The sequence below is a fragment of the Salvelinus fontinalis genome, chromosome 35 (assembly GCF_029448725.1).
Source record: "Salvelinus fontinalis isolate EN_2023a chromosome 35, ASM2944872v1, whole genome shotgun sequence".
In the NCBI taxonomy this organism is placed as follows: Eukaryota; Metazoa; Chordata; class Actinopteri; order Salmoniformes; family Salmonidae; genus Salvelinus; species Salvelinus fontinalis.
The window spans coordinates 15,138,961-15,151,751 of NC_074699.1; the positions used below are offsets into that span (position 1 = coordinate 15,138,961).

Here is a 12,791-nt window from a genome sequence, read left to right on the forward strand (position 1 = left end):
GAGCAGAGACAGAGAGGAGACATCAACAAAGAGAGAGGGACAGAGGAGGAGGAAAGATAAGTGATGTCTCTCTCTCTCTGCGGTGTAATCTGGGTCCTCTTCCTGCTGTCGTTCATGCTAATGGTCTCTGACTGGGAGGGAAGCCACACAGCAGAGTAGAGCAGAGCAGAGAATAGCAGAGCTGGGACTCTGACTGATGCAGGGACGGAGTGACTGGGGCCTCCTCAGTAATGACCCAGCAACCAATGGGCCTGAACAGAACCTGATGCAGCATGAACCTCACACAGCCCCAGACACACTGCGTGCTTAGAGATAGAACACAACACACAGACTCAGACCAATACAATTACACTCGCATGAATGTGACCACACAATCGTATACAACATAGCCTGGGCATAGAATTAGGCAGAAGCAAAAAAAAGTATGTTCTGCTCACTTACTGACACCAAAGCCCAACCTGCAAATGGTTGGTATTGGTGAACAGTCTATAGCTTGGAATTTTCCCAGCCTAATTCCAATGGTCTGATCAAAGCTGTTAGAAAGAAGTCTCCCCTTCTCATCCTTTTCAGTCTGTTTGCTTCTATCTCTCTCTCTGTCCTTATGCACTGGGCTTAATGAGCTGTAATGAATTGTCTTCGGTACGCTGGACATCAGAGAGCCATCCCAGAGCCCTGGTCACATGAGAGAGGACAGAGCTAAGGCAGAGAGAAGAAGGCAGAGAGAAGAAGACAGAGAGGAGAGGAGAGAGAAGAGAGGACGGAGAGGAGAGAGAAGAGAGGACGGAGAGGAGAGGGCAGAGAAAAGAGGCCAGAGAGGATAGGCCAGAGAGGATAGGCCAGAGAGAAGAGGGCAGAGAGAAGAAGACAGAGAGGAGAGGAGAGAGAAGAGAGGACAGAGAGGAGAGGGCAGAGAAAAGAGGGCAGAGAGAAGAAGACAGAGAGGAGAGGAGAGAGAAGAGAGGACAGAGAGGAGAGGGCAGAGAAAAGAGGCCAGAGAGGATAGGCCAGAGAGAAGAGGGCAGAGAGAAGAAGACAGAGAGGAGAGGAGAGAGAAGAGAGGACAGAGAAGAGAGGACAGAGAAGAGAGGGCGGAGAAAAGAGGGCGGAGAAAAGAGGAAAGAGAGCAGAGAAGAGAGGACAGAAAGGAGAGAACAGAGTGAAAGGGTCAAAGCAGAGAGAACCAGAGGTCTGCACTGTCAGAGATCTCCAGCCATATCTCGATCTCATGACCAATACCTCAGTGTCAGCCACTAAACATGAACAACCATACAGGTTTGAGGAAGAGGTGATTGTACAAAACATTAGGAACACCTTCCCAATTTTGAGTTGCATTCTCTTTTGCCCTCAGAACAGCCTCAATTTGTTGGGGTATGGCCTCTACAAGGTGTCAAAAGCATTCCACAGGGATGCTGGACCTTGTTGACTCCAATGCTTCCCACAGTTGTGTCAAGTTAGCTGGAAGTTCTTCGGCTAGTGGACCATTCTTGATGCACACAGAAAACTGTTGACTGTGAAAAACCTAGCAGCGTTGCAGTTCTCGACACACTCAAACAGGTGTGCCTGGCACCTACTGCCCAACCCCGTTCAAAGGCACTTCAATCTTTTGTCTTGCCCATTCACCTTCTGAATGGCACACATCCACAATCCATGTCTCAATTGTCTCAAGGCTTAAAAATCCTTCTTTAACCTGTCTCCTCCCCTTCATCCACACGGACTGAAGTGGATTTAACAAGTGACATCAATAAGGGATCATGTCTTTCACCTGGATTCACCTGGTCAGTCTAACTCATGGAAAGAGCAGGTGTTCCAAATGGTTTGTACACTCAGTGTACAATCCTATCATATGACTCATTACAGAGTTGGGTGAATGCCACTGTATGTTACAGTACAACAGCCAAAGGATGTTCAATTCAATGCACTGGCACAAATATAACAATGACAACAAATGCGCTCCGTGTTACTCTGTCCTACAGTAGCAACACGTTGTCTGTGTGTGGTGGAGTAGAGTTGATCGTGTAAAGCAGATGAGAGAGTCTAACCCTCCTGAAGCACTGGTGGCTTTTTTCGGTCTCTGAAGAGGGGGATTACATTACCAATGCCTGGCAAACCTCCCACTGTGACTGTACTGCATCATTATTCATCACCTAGAGGGAGAGGGAAGGAGGGAGATAAAACCAGGCTTTCAAGTTGAATGTGGGAGAACACAAGAGTCCTGAGGAGGACGACAAGACCATGGGAGGAACAGCACCTGTTTGGGAAGCTTCCTGTGTGATACTATCCTGCTGACAGAGGGCTGGGAGAGGAGACCTGTTAGACTCAGACCTCTAAGAGACTAGACGTCGTAAGACTGATGGCACAATGGGAAAACATCACTGCACCAGGCTGGTCAATACCGTGTCTGTTGAGCAGATTCCCAATACATTAACACAAGGACCTAATCGACATCAATGGTGTTTCTCTTCTACCCCGAGACGAGGAAGATATCACATCCTGAGATAGACATGTCTTGTTTTTGAGGGAAACACATCTGGCTGTCTTACATTTCATGATTCACCCCCACCTTGGACCGAAGGTAATACTGGGCTTCTTTCATGGCACAATAGGCATTCAAACGCTGCCCCCCCCCCCAACGCATGTTGAGTTCATGACGGCTCTGATGTTCAGATGACCCTCTGTCAAGATATTACGCAGTCTTAAACGTACACACACATCTGAGACAGTGCTCATGAAAAGAGACAAACAAAGCAGGGTTTACATGTACACTTAGGACATTTATAGAGCTAAATACAAAAAAAAACACTGTGGTTTACAGATCAATTATCAAAAACAACAACATAAGTCATTTGCATGACCGTGACAAGTAACTTGGTCCCCGTAGTAGCAGATGAGTAAGCAGGAGTGATAACCGAGGTCTTATTGCTTTCAGAATGAACAGAACAGAAAGAGCCTGCACACTGAATATGCTCCCAATTACCACATCATTGACCCCGTTTCCATCCACGAGGGTCTTGGCCTGACGAAGATCCTTGTGGATCAAAACCGTGCAGTGTGCAGGCCCTTTCTGTGCTTCTCTAGGATATACTTAATCAGCCCGGGTACCTACGTTTTTGAAGGATGTGTGTATTGACCACCAACGTTTCTTTCAGAATGAACAACCCGCTATGTCCAGAAGGTAATACTGTAGGTCTAACGGACCCGTCCTCTACATAAGCACCTTGTCCCTTAGTGGTTATGGTGAGGGGACGAGGGGACATAGCGGTGGAGGGGCCTTATTGTCCCTTCATATCCAGTCCCAGTCTCTCCCAAGAATACTACCTGTCCCTCATACTGAGAGAATTTAGCCGTCTGAGGCTGAGCCCAAAACACTGATGAACTAATGATGACCCCAGGTGCCAGGCGCCGAGCACACACCCATAGCACAGTGACCTGAGGGCTAAACTCCCTTTACTGTACTGAGCTGTGTGTACAGCTAACGATACAAATCCAAACGCATGACATAACATTACCAGAACACTGCTGGAACATCACAGCTAGGTCAACACCCATTTCTTGAGTGTTTTGATACATCAGGATACTGTACAACATTCATTGGGCGACGGAACTCAGGAAAGAGAAAGGGAAGGAAGGGTGAAAGAGGAGGCATGAGTTTCAGACTTTGGGTAGCAGTGTGATTGCGAGAGTGTTTCACCACTGAGTGTGTTGTAGATATGGGAGGGATGGTAATGATGGTTGGGAGCTAGAGGGCTGTAGGCTCAGGCTGTAGTGGCTTGTAACTGTAGTGGACTGTGGGTTGTACTGTAGTGTGGTAGTGTAGTGTATTGTCAGTTGTCGTGTAGTGAGGGCTCTCTCTGGACCCCTGCTGGTAGCGCTGTATTTCACGGGTACAGGTGGAGACAGGTTCCATGGCAACCTTGCCCATGACAACCATGTGCCAGTGTTTGTCTCTAACAGGATGAGCCAGGTCAATGGAGATCACAGCTGTCCAACTATCAGTCTGTCTGTCTATGGGACACACACGGTGTGAAATGAAGAGCCCTAAGTCAGAGTCTGTGTGTCCTTCCTTTGTTCATGGGATCTGGATGTGTAGCTCCTCCTCCTCTTCGTCTGGGTCGCTGGGCGGTCCGTCTGGGTTCTCCGGGCTGAACCGAGCTGACCTCATCTTCCCAAACAGGCCCGGACTCTTCTGCCGCCGCAGTCTAGAACAGAGGAACACAGAGGAGAGGAAGAGTGAGTGGACTTGAAGGCTGCTTCAGGTTTTGATCTCCATTTTTCACAACTGGCACTTAAAAGGCCCAGTGCTGTTTCTCCTGTAAAAGTCGGATTATTCCTCCAACAACTAAGGTAAAGTTCTTCCAGAAAATCCCTGTGGAGATCTCAACAGTGAGCGAGTAAACAAAGGCATATTTCAGGACTCTGCTTCGGATAAAAAAAACAATGCATAATTCACCATTGCCTAAAAGCCCAGCACAACGGAGCTGCTTCCGTTGCCAGGTAACACTCAGTTAGCCAGCAATGACCAGTTACAGCACACAACTGCTATACTGGTGATCATACCACATGGACAACGGTGAAATACTAACATTATAGAGGTAGAGCGGGGGGGGGGGGGGGGGGAGAGAGAGAGAGAGAGAGAGAGAGAGAGAGAGAGAGAGAGAGAGAGAGAGCGGAGGTCTGCTCTCTACAACCCAGTTAAATGTTTTGAAATTCAGCAGAAGGTTCCCATCAGGCCTGGCTGTAATGAATCCCTCTGAGGCTCAGAGAAAAACGTAAATTATTTATCAACGAGCCGTTTGCCGAAATGATCTTCATTTTGAGATGATTCATCACCTTGACTTTGGCCCAAACTCCTACCTGCGTGTTTGCAGTGGGCTCAGTCTGCGCCATAATGACAAAGACAAACAGGTACAAAAGAAAAGCAGACGCAGTTAATTCCTTAAACCAACACGCTCTCTCTTTCCTGTCTGTTTCGCTCTCTCTTTACCTTCTCCAGCTTCCTCCTTCTCTCTCTTCTACTGCCTCCAACTCCTTCCTTCCTCTGTGTCGTAGCAAGTTCAGTATATCTGCTGTCACGCTTTATTAGGACACAACAGCTTAACCATCAGAAAACTTGTGTTGAAGACAATGCCTGGCGTCTGAGGCTGGTCTGGGTAAACGGCCCGGCTGTCCAGGTAAATAGAGGATTCATTAGAGAGGAGGAGCCCTGCCAATGCCCCAGACCAGCTCCCAGGCCGTGCAGTTACACTGCTGATCAACTAGAGTCTAGATAGTAGCATTCATGAACCTACGATAGCTAACAACGCTAAGCCAGCCACCACTGACTGCCTGGGACTGACTGGCGACTGACTGACTGACTGACTGACTGACTGACTGACTGACTGACTGACTCACTGACTGACTAAAGGACTGACAGATTGACTGACTGAAGGACTCACTGACTGACTCACTGACTGACTAAAGGACTGACAGATTGACTGACTGAAGGACTCACTGACTGACAGACTGAAGGACTCACTGACTGACTGACTGAAGGACTCACTGACTGACTGACTGACTGACGGACTCACTGACTGACTGAAGGACTCACTGACTGACTCGCTGACTGTCTGACTGATTCACTGACTGAATCACTATCTGACTGACTGACTGACTCACCGACTGACTGAAGGACTCACTGACTGACTCACTGACTGACTAAAGGACTTACTGACTGACTGACTCACTGACTGACTGACTGACTCACCGACTGACTGAAGGACTCACTGACTGACTCATTGACTGACTGACGGACTCACTGACTGACTGACTCACTGACTGAAGGATTCACCGACTGACTGACTGACTCACTCACTCACTGACTCACTGACTGAAGGATTCACTGACTCACTGACTGACTGACTGACTGACTGACTGACTGCCTGACTCACTGACTGACTGAAGGACTCACTGACTGACTGAAAGACTCACTGACTGACTCACTGACTGTCTGACTGATTCACTGACTGATTCACTATCTGACTGACTGACTGACTCACCGACTAACTGACTGACTGACTCACTGACTGACTAAAGGACTTACTGACTGACTGACTCACTGACTGACTCACTGACTGACTGACTGACTGAAGGACTCACTGACTGACTCATTGTCTGACTGACGGACTCACTGACTGTCTCACTCACTGACTGAAGGATTCACCGACTGACTGACTGACTCACTCACTCACTGACTCACTGACTGAAGGATTCACTGACTCACTGACTGACTGACTGACTCACTGTCTGATTGACTGACTGACTGCCTGACTCACTGACTGACTGACTGAAGGACTCACTAACTGACTGACAGGTTGACTGACTGAAGGACTCACTGACTGACTGACTGAAGGACTCACTGACTGACTGAAGGACTCACTGACTGACTCACTGACTGTCTGACTGATTCACTGACTGATTCACTATCTGACTGACTGACTGACTCACCGACTGACTGACTGACTGACTCACTGACTGAAGGATTCACTGACTCACTGACTGACTGACAGACTCACTGTCTGACTGACTGACTGCCTGACTGACTGAAGGACTCACTGACTGACTGACTGACTCACTCACTGATTGAAGGATTCACCGACTGACTGACTGACTCACTCACTGACTCACTGACTGAAGGATTCACTGACTCACTGACTGACTGACAGACTCACTGTCTGACTGACTGACTGACTGCCTGACTCACTGACAGACTGAAGGACTCACTGACTGACAGACTGAAGGACTCACTGACTGACTCACTGACTGTCTGACTGATTCACTGACTGAATCACTATCTGACTGACTGACTGACTCACCGACTGACTGAAGTACTCACTGACTGACTCACTGACTGACTAAAGGACTTACTGACTGACTGACTCACTGACTGACTCACTGACTGACTGACTGACTCACCGACTGACTGAAGGACTCACTGACTGACTCATTGACTGACTGACGGACTCACTGACTGACTGACTCACTGACTGAAGGATTCACCGACTGACTGACTGACTCACTCACTCACTGACTCACTGACTGAAGGATTCACTGACTCACTGACTGACTGACTGACTGCCTGACTCACTGACTGACTGAAGGACTCACTGACTGACTGACTGACTGAAGGACTCACTAACTGACTGACAGATTGACTGACTGAAGGACTCACTGACTGACTGACTGAAGGACTCACTGACTGACTGAAGGACTCACTGACTGACTCACTGACTGTCTGACTGATTCACTGACTGATTCACTATCTGACTGACTGACTGACTCACCGACTGACTGACTGACTGACTCACTGACTGACTAAAGGACTTACTGACTGACTGACTGACTGACTCACTGACTGACTGACTGACTCACCGACTGACTGAAGGACTCACTGACTGACTCATTGACTGACTGACGGACTCACTGACTGACTGACTCACTGACTGAAGGATTCACCGACGGACTGACTCACTCACTCACTCACTGACTCACTGACTGAAGGATTCACTGACTCACTGACTGACTGACTGACTGACTCACTGTCTGACTGACTGACTGACTGCCTGACTCACTGACTGACTGAAGGACTCACTGACTGACTGACTGAAGGACTCACTAACTGACTGACAGATTGACTGACTGAAGGACTCACTGACTGACTGACTGAAGGACTCACTGACTGACTGAAGGACTCACTGACTGACTCACTGACTGTCTGACTGATTCACTGACTGATTCACTATCTGACTGACTGACTGACTCACCGACTGACTGACTGACTGACTCACTGACTGAAGGATTCACTGACTCACTGACTGACTGACAGACTCACTGTCTGACTGACTGACTGACTGACTGCCTGACTGACTGAAGGACTCACTGACTGACTGACTGACTGACTCACTGATTGGAAGATTCACCGACTAACTGACTGACTGACTCACTCACTGACTCACTGACTGAAGGATTCACTGACTCACTGACTGACTGACAGACTCACTGTCTGACTGACTGACTGCCTGACTCACTGACAGACTGAAGGACTCACTGACTGACTGACTGAAGGACTCACTGACTGACAGACTGAAGGACTCACTGACTGACTCACTGACTGTCTGACTGATTCACTGACTGAATCACTATCTGACTGACTGACTGACTCACCGACTGACTGAAGGACTCACTGACTGACTCATTGACTGACTGACGGACTCACTGACTGACTGACTGACGGACTCACTGACTGACTGACTCACTGACCCACTCAATTGTGTTTAGTGAACATGCAGTGTGGGTTCAGTGTGAGTGCTCATTGTGTGTTCAGTGATTGTTCAGTGTGAGTGTTCAGTGTGTTCAGTATGAGTGTTCAGTTTGTGTTCAGTGATTGTTCAGTGTGAGTGTTGAAATGTGTGTTCAGTGATTGTTCAGTATGAGTGTTCAGTGTGTGTTCAGTGATTGTTCAGTGTGTTCAGTATGAGTGCTCAGTGTGTGTTCAGTGATTGTTCAATGTGAGTGTTGAGCTGTGTGCTCAGTGATTGTGCAGTGTGTGTTCAGTGTGAGTGTTCAGTGTTTGTTCAGTGTGTTCAGTATGAGTGTTCAGTGTTTGTTCAGTGTGTTCAGTGTGCTCAGTGTGTGTTCAGTGTGTGTTTAGTGAACATTCAGTGTGTGTTCAGTGTGTGTTCAGTGTGAGTGCTCATTGTGTTTTCAGTGATTGTTCAGTGTGAGTGTTCATTGTTTGTTCAGTGTGTTCAGTATGAGTGTTCAGTGTTTGATCAGTGTGTTCAGTATGAGTGTTCAGTGTGTGTTCAGTGATTGTTCAGTGTGTTCAGTATGAGTGCACAGTGTGTTCAGTGATTAATCAGTGTGAGTGTTCAGTGATTGTTCAGTGTGTGTTTTCATTGTTTGTTCAGTGTGTGTTCAGTATGAGTGTTCATTGATTGTTCAGTGTGAGTGTTCAGTGTGTGTTCATTGATTGTTCAGTGTGAGTGTTGAAATGTGTGTTCAGTGATTGTTCAGTATGAGTGTTGAGCTGTGTGTTCAGTGATTGTTCAGTGTGTGTTCAGTGTGAGTGTTCAGTGTTTGTTCAGTGTGTTCAGTATGAGTGTTCAGTATGAGTGTTCAGTGTGTGTTTAGTGAGCTTTCAGTGTGTGTTCAGTGTGAGTGTTCAGTGTTTGTTCAGTATGAGTGTTCAGTGTGTGTTTAGTGTGTGTTTAGTGAGCTTTCAGTGTGTGTTCAGTGTGAGTGTTCAGTGTGTGTTTAGTGTGTTCAGTGTGTGTTTAGTGTGTTCAGTGTTTGTTCAGTGTGTTCAGTATGAGTGTTCAGTGTGTGTTCTGTGTGTTTAGTATGAGTGCTCAGTGTGTGTTCAGTGTGTGTTTAGTGAACATTCAGTGTGTGTTCAGTGTGAGTGTTCAGTGATTGTTCAGTGTGAATGTTCAGTGATTGTTCAGTGTGTGTTCAGTGTGAGTGTTGAGCTGTGTGTTCAGTGATTGTTCAGTGTGTGTTCAGTGTGAGTGTTCAGTTTTGTTCAGTGTGTTCAGTATGAGTGTTGAGCTGTGTGTTCAGTGATTGTTCAGTGTTTGTTCAGTGTGTGTTTAGTGTGTTCAGTGTGTGTTTACTGTGTGTTCAGTGAGCATTTAGTGTGTGTTCAGTGTGAGTGTTCAATGTTTGATCAGTGTGTTCAGTATGAGTGTTCAGTGTGTGTTCAGTGATTGTTCAGTGTGTTCAGTATGAGTCCTCAGTGTGTGTTCAGTGATTGTTCAGTGTGTGTGTTGAGCTGTGTGTTCAGTGATTGTTCAGTGTGTGTTCAGTGTGAGTGTTCAATGTTTGATCAGTGTGTTCAGTATGAGTGTTCAGTGTGTGTTCAGTGATTGTTCAGTGTGTTCAGTATGAGTGCTCAGTGTGTGTTCAGTGATTGTTCAGTGTGTTCAGTATGAGTGTTCAGTGTGTGTTCAGTGATTGTTCAGTGTGTTCAGTGTGTGTTCAGTGATTGTTCAGTGATTGTTCAGTGTGTGTTCAGTGTGAGTGTTCAGTGATTGATCAGTGGGAGTGTTCAGTGATTGTTCAGTGCGAGTGTTCAGTGATTGTTCAGTGTGAGTGTTGAGCTGTGCCCCATGCAGCATCCCTTTGGGAGACAAAGTGACACTAATGTGCCACGGTGGCTGTGTGGGGCCATCTCTGATCCCTCACCCGCGGGCTTTAGCACCTCACTCTGCACATCAAAGACCCAAAACAGCTTCACAAAATGAATCCACTCCCTCCTCAATTATAGATGACCCTGGTCTGAGCTGCAGCTCAACCAGCAAAGGAAACACTCCCTCACCTCAGCCCTGACAAACATCCTTAATAAAACTACACAACCACTCATGTTATTATGATGTGAGAGAGTTGAACTATTTCTAGAAATTTGCAGGATAGATTGGCGTGCCTGTTCGCAGTGAATCTGCAGTAGTGTGCGCTGCTGTGTGTGTTGTGATGACGCACGGCTAGAATGGCTCAAGGGTGAACTGAGCCTCAGTTTAGAAAAAGAAAGAACACAGCCTCCCACACAGCCAGGGATCACTCTGCGTCAAATTAGATTATTCAACCAGGTAGAGAGAATCAGCCTCTACGATATGTCCGCTATAGAGAAAACTAAACCCTGGCAAGTACAGAATATACCATGTTAAGTATTTCCAAGAAGCAGTATCTGTGTTAGTGCTCCTATTTACTGCTCTCTGTTCTCATCCTCTGTGGTGTAATGCTAGCCTGGTTCCAGGTCTGTTTGTGCTGTCCTGTCAATGTCTGTGGTCATTGACTATATACAGGAGTTAGCAGGACAATACCAACAGATGTGGAATCAGGCTAGTATGATGGTGCCAGAGGCCTGGATTGACCCTCTCTGTTCCCCAGGCCATGTTAGTCTACTGGTGGACTCACTGACAGGAACGGAGATCCTTTTAATGGCGCTAAATTACACATAATAGTGTTTTGACCACAGTCACCCACTAAACGACTAAAAGCTTTTCCATTGCCCAAACACTTAGCAAGGCCATTTTAAGGTGTCAGAGAGTACATCTGAAGGACAAGAGGGGGGGGGGGGGGGAGAGAGGGAGAGAGCGAGAGAGAGAGAGAGAGCGAGAGAGAGGGAGAGAGCGAGAGAGAGAGGGAGAGAGCGAGAGAGAGAGAAAGAGAAAGAGAGAGAGGGAGAGAGCGAGAGCGAGAGAGCGAGAGTGAGAGAGCGAGAGCTAGAGAGAGAAAGAGAGAGGGGGAGAGAGAGAGAGAGAGAGAGAGAGAGAGAAAGAGAGAGAGAGACAGAGACAGAGAGAGAGAGGGGGGGGGGGGAGCAGGGGGGAGATAGAGAAATGATACCCACTGGGCAAAAACTGGTTGAATCAACATTGTTTCCATGTCATTAAAAAACATAAATGTGATTTGTTAAAAAGTCATCAACGTAGGGGAATTTCCCATTTTTCCCACACAACTTTGAACTTAAATCCAATGACATGAAATGTTTTGTTGATTTCACGTTGAATTCACGTTAGTTGACAACTCAACAGAAAATAAATCAAAACTAAACAATTAAATTGCGTCTGTGCCCAGTGGGTAGTCTATATTTTCATGCTGCTACTATAATTAATTTATCAAACTCATGCCCAATTGCTCCACAACATCTTCCACAACAAAGCCTCCGGTACAAATGCATGAACGCAAATCAATCTAATCTATAAAGCCAACAGCCTTGCTAAACTGCTAATGTGTTATTTGTGTCTGTTCACAGCTGGTACAATATCAAATAGCAGTGTGGCACACTCCGTGGGAATATACAGTATGAAGGCAATATGTTAGATTGAAAGGAGAGAGAAATCAAGGTTAGAAAGATCTCAAATACCAATACAATTCTAAGCCGTTCATCTTAAATCTATAGACGAAACCAACGTTATTTTTTCCCCCTCGCTTTCCCTCTCTTTTCTAATCCTCCTCTCCTACTCCATCTCTTCTGTTATATAACTACCTCTCAGATCATGTTAAACCCACTAACGCGGCTCCTCGGAAAACACACAAGCCGAGAGGAGAACTTGAAATGGCAGCGTACACGACCTGCTGTACACATCCACAACTCTAAATTGGGGCTGTGTGTGTTAAGCCTCTCACTGTTCAGCCAGAGAGTTGTGCTAATATCGTTGGTGCTCCACAACCTGCGTCACATTTTGAAGTCTGAATTGGCCCCCTGATTGCGCTAAACAGACAAGCCTGCTACAGTGAAGGGAAATCAAAAGAGAAGAAGAAGCTTCATTTGATCCACTTTCTATTGCCGTCAGAGTGCCGAGTATTTAGAGAGATCTGAATGTCCTGCTGGTCCACCAGAAATGACACAACACACAGAAAGAAAAACACCCCTTCTTTCCACATGCACATGCATTCCCATCACATGCACATGCATTCCCACCACATGCACATGCATTCCCACCACATGCACATGCATTCCCACCACATGCACATGCATTCCCACCACATGCACATGCATTCCCATCACATGCACATGCATTCCCATCACATGTACATGCATTCCCATCACATGCACATGCATTCCCACCACATGCACATGCATTCCCATCACATGCACATGCATTCCCATCACATGCACATGCATTCCCATCACATGCACATGCATTCCCATCACATGCACATGCATTCCCATCACATGCACACATTATCCTGAACAGTTCTTGTGGACCATTAAGCTGTCAGTCTTCAGACCAGAGGGGTACACTACGAAGCAG

General features: G+C 46.8%; 1 protein-coding gene across 1 annotated transcript in view; it reads right to left on the reverse strand.

The window, feature by feature from the left end:
- Positions 1-2,750: 2,750 nt before the first annotated feature.
- Positions 2,751-12,791, reverse strand: part of LOC129834358 (coiled-coil domain-containing protein 102A-like) — a 72,473-nt gene continuing 62,432 nt past the window's right edge. Inside the window, exon 9 of the mRNA XM_055899274.1 lies at positions 2,751-4,196. Coding sequence (XP_055755249.1) covers positions 4,067-4,196 — 130 coding nt within the window. The 3' untranslated portion in view covers positions 2,751-4,066. The remainder of the gene's footprint in view (positions 4,197-12,791) is intronic.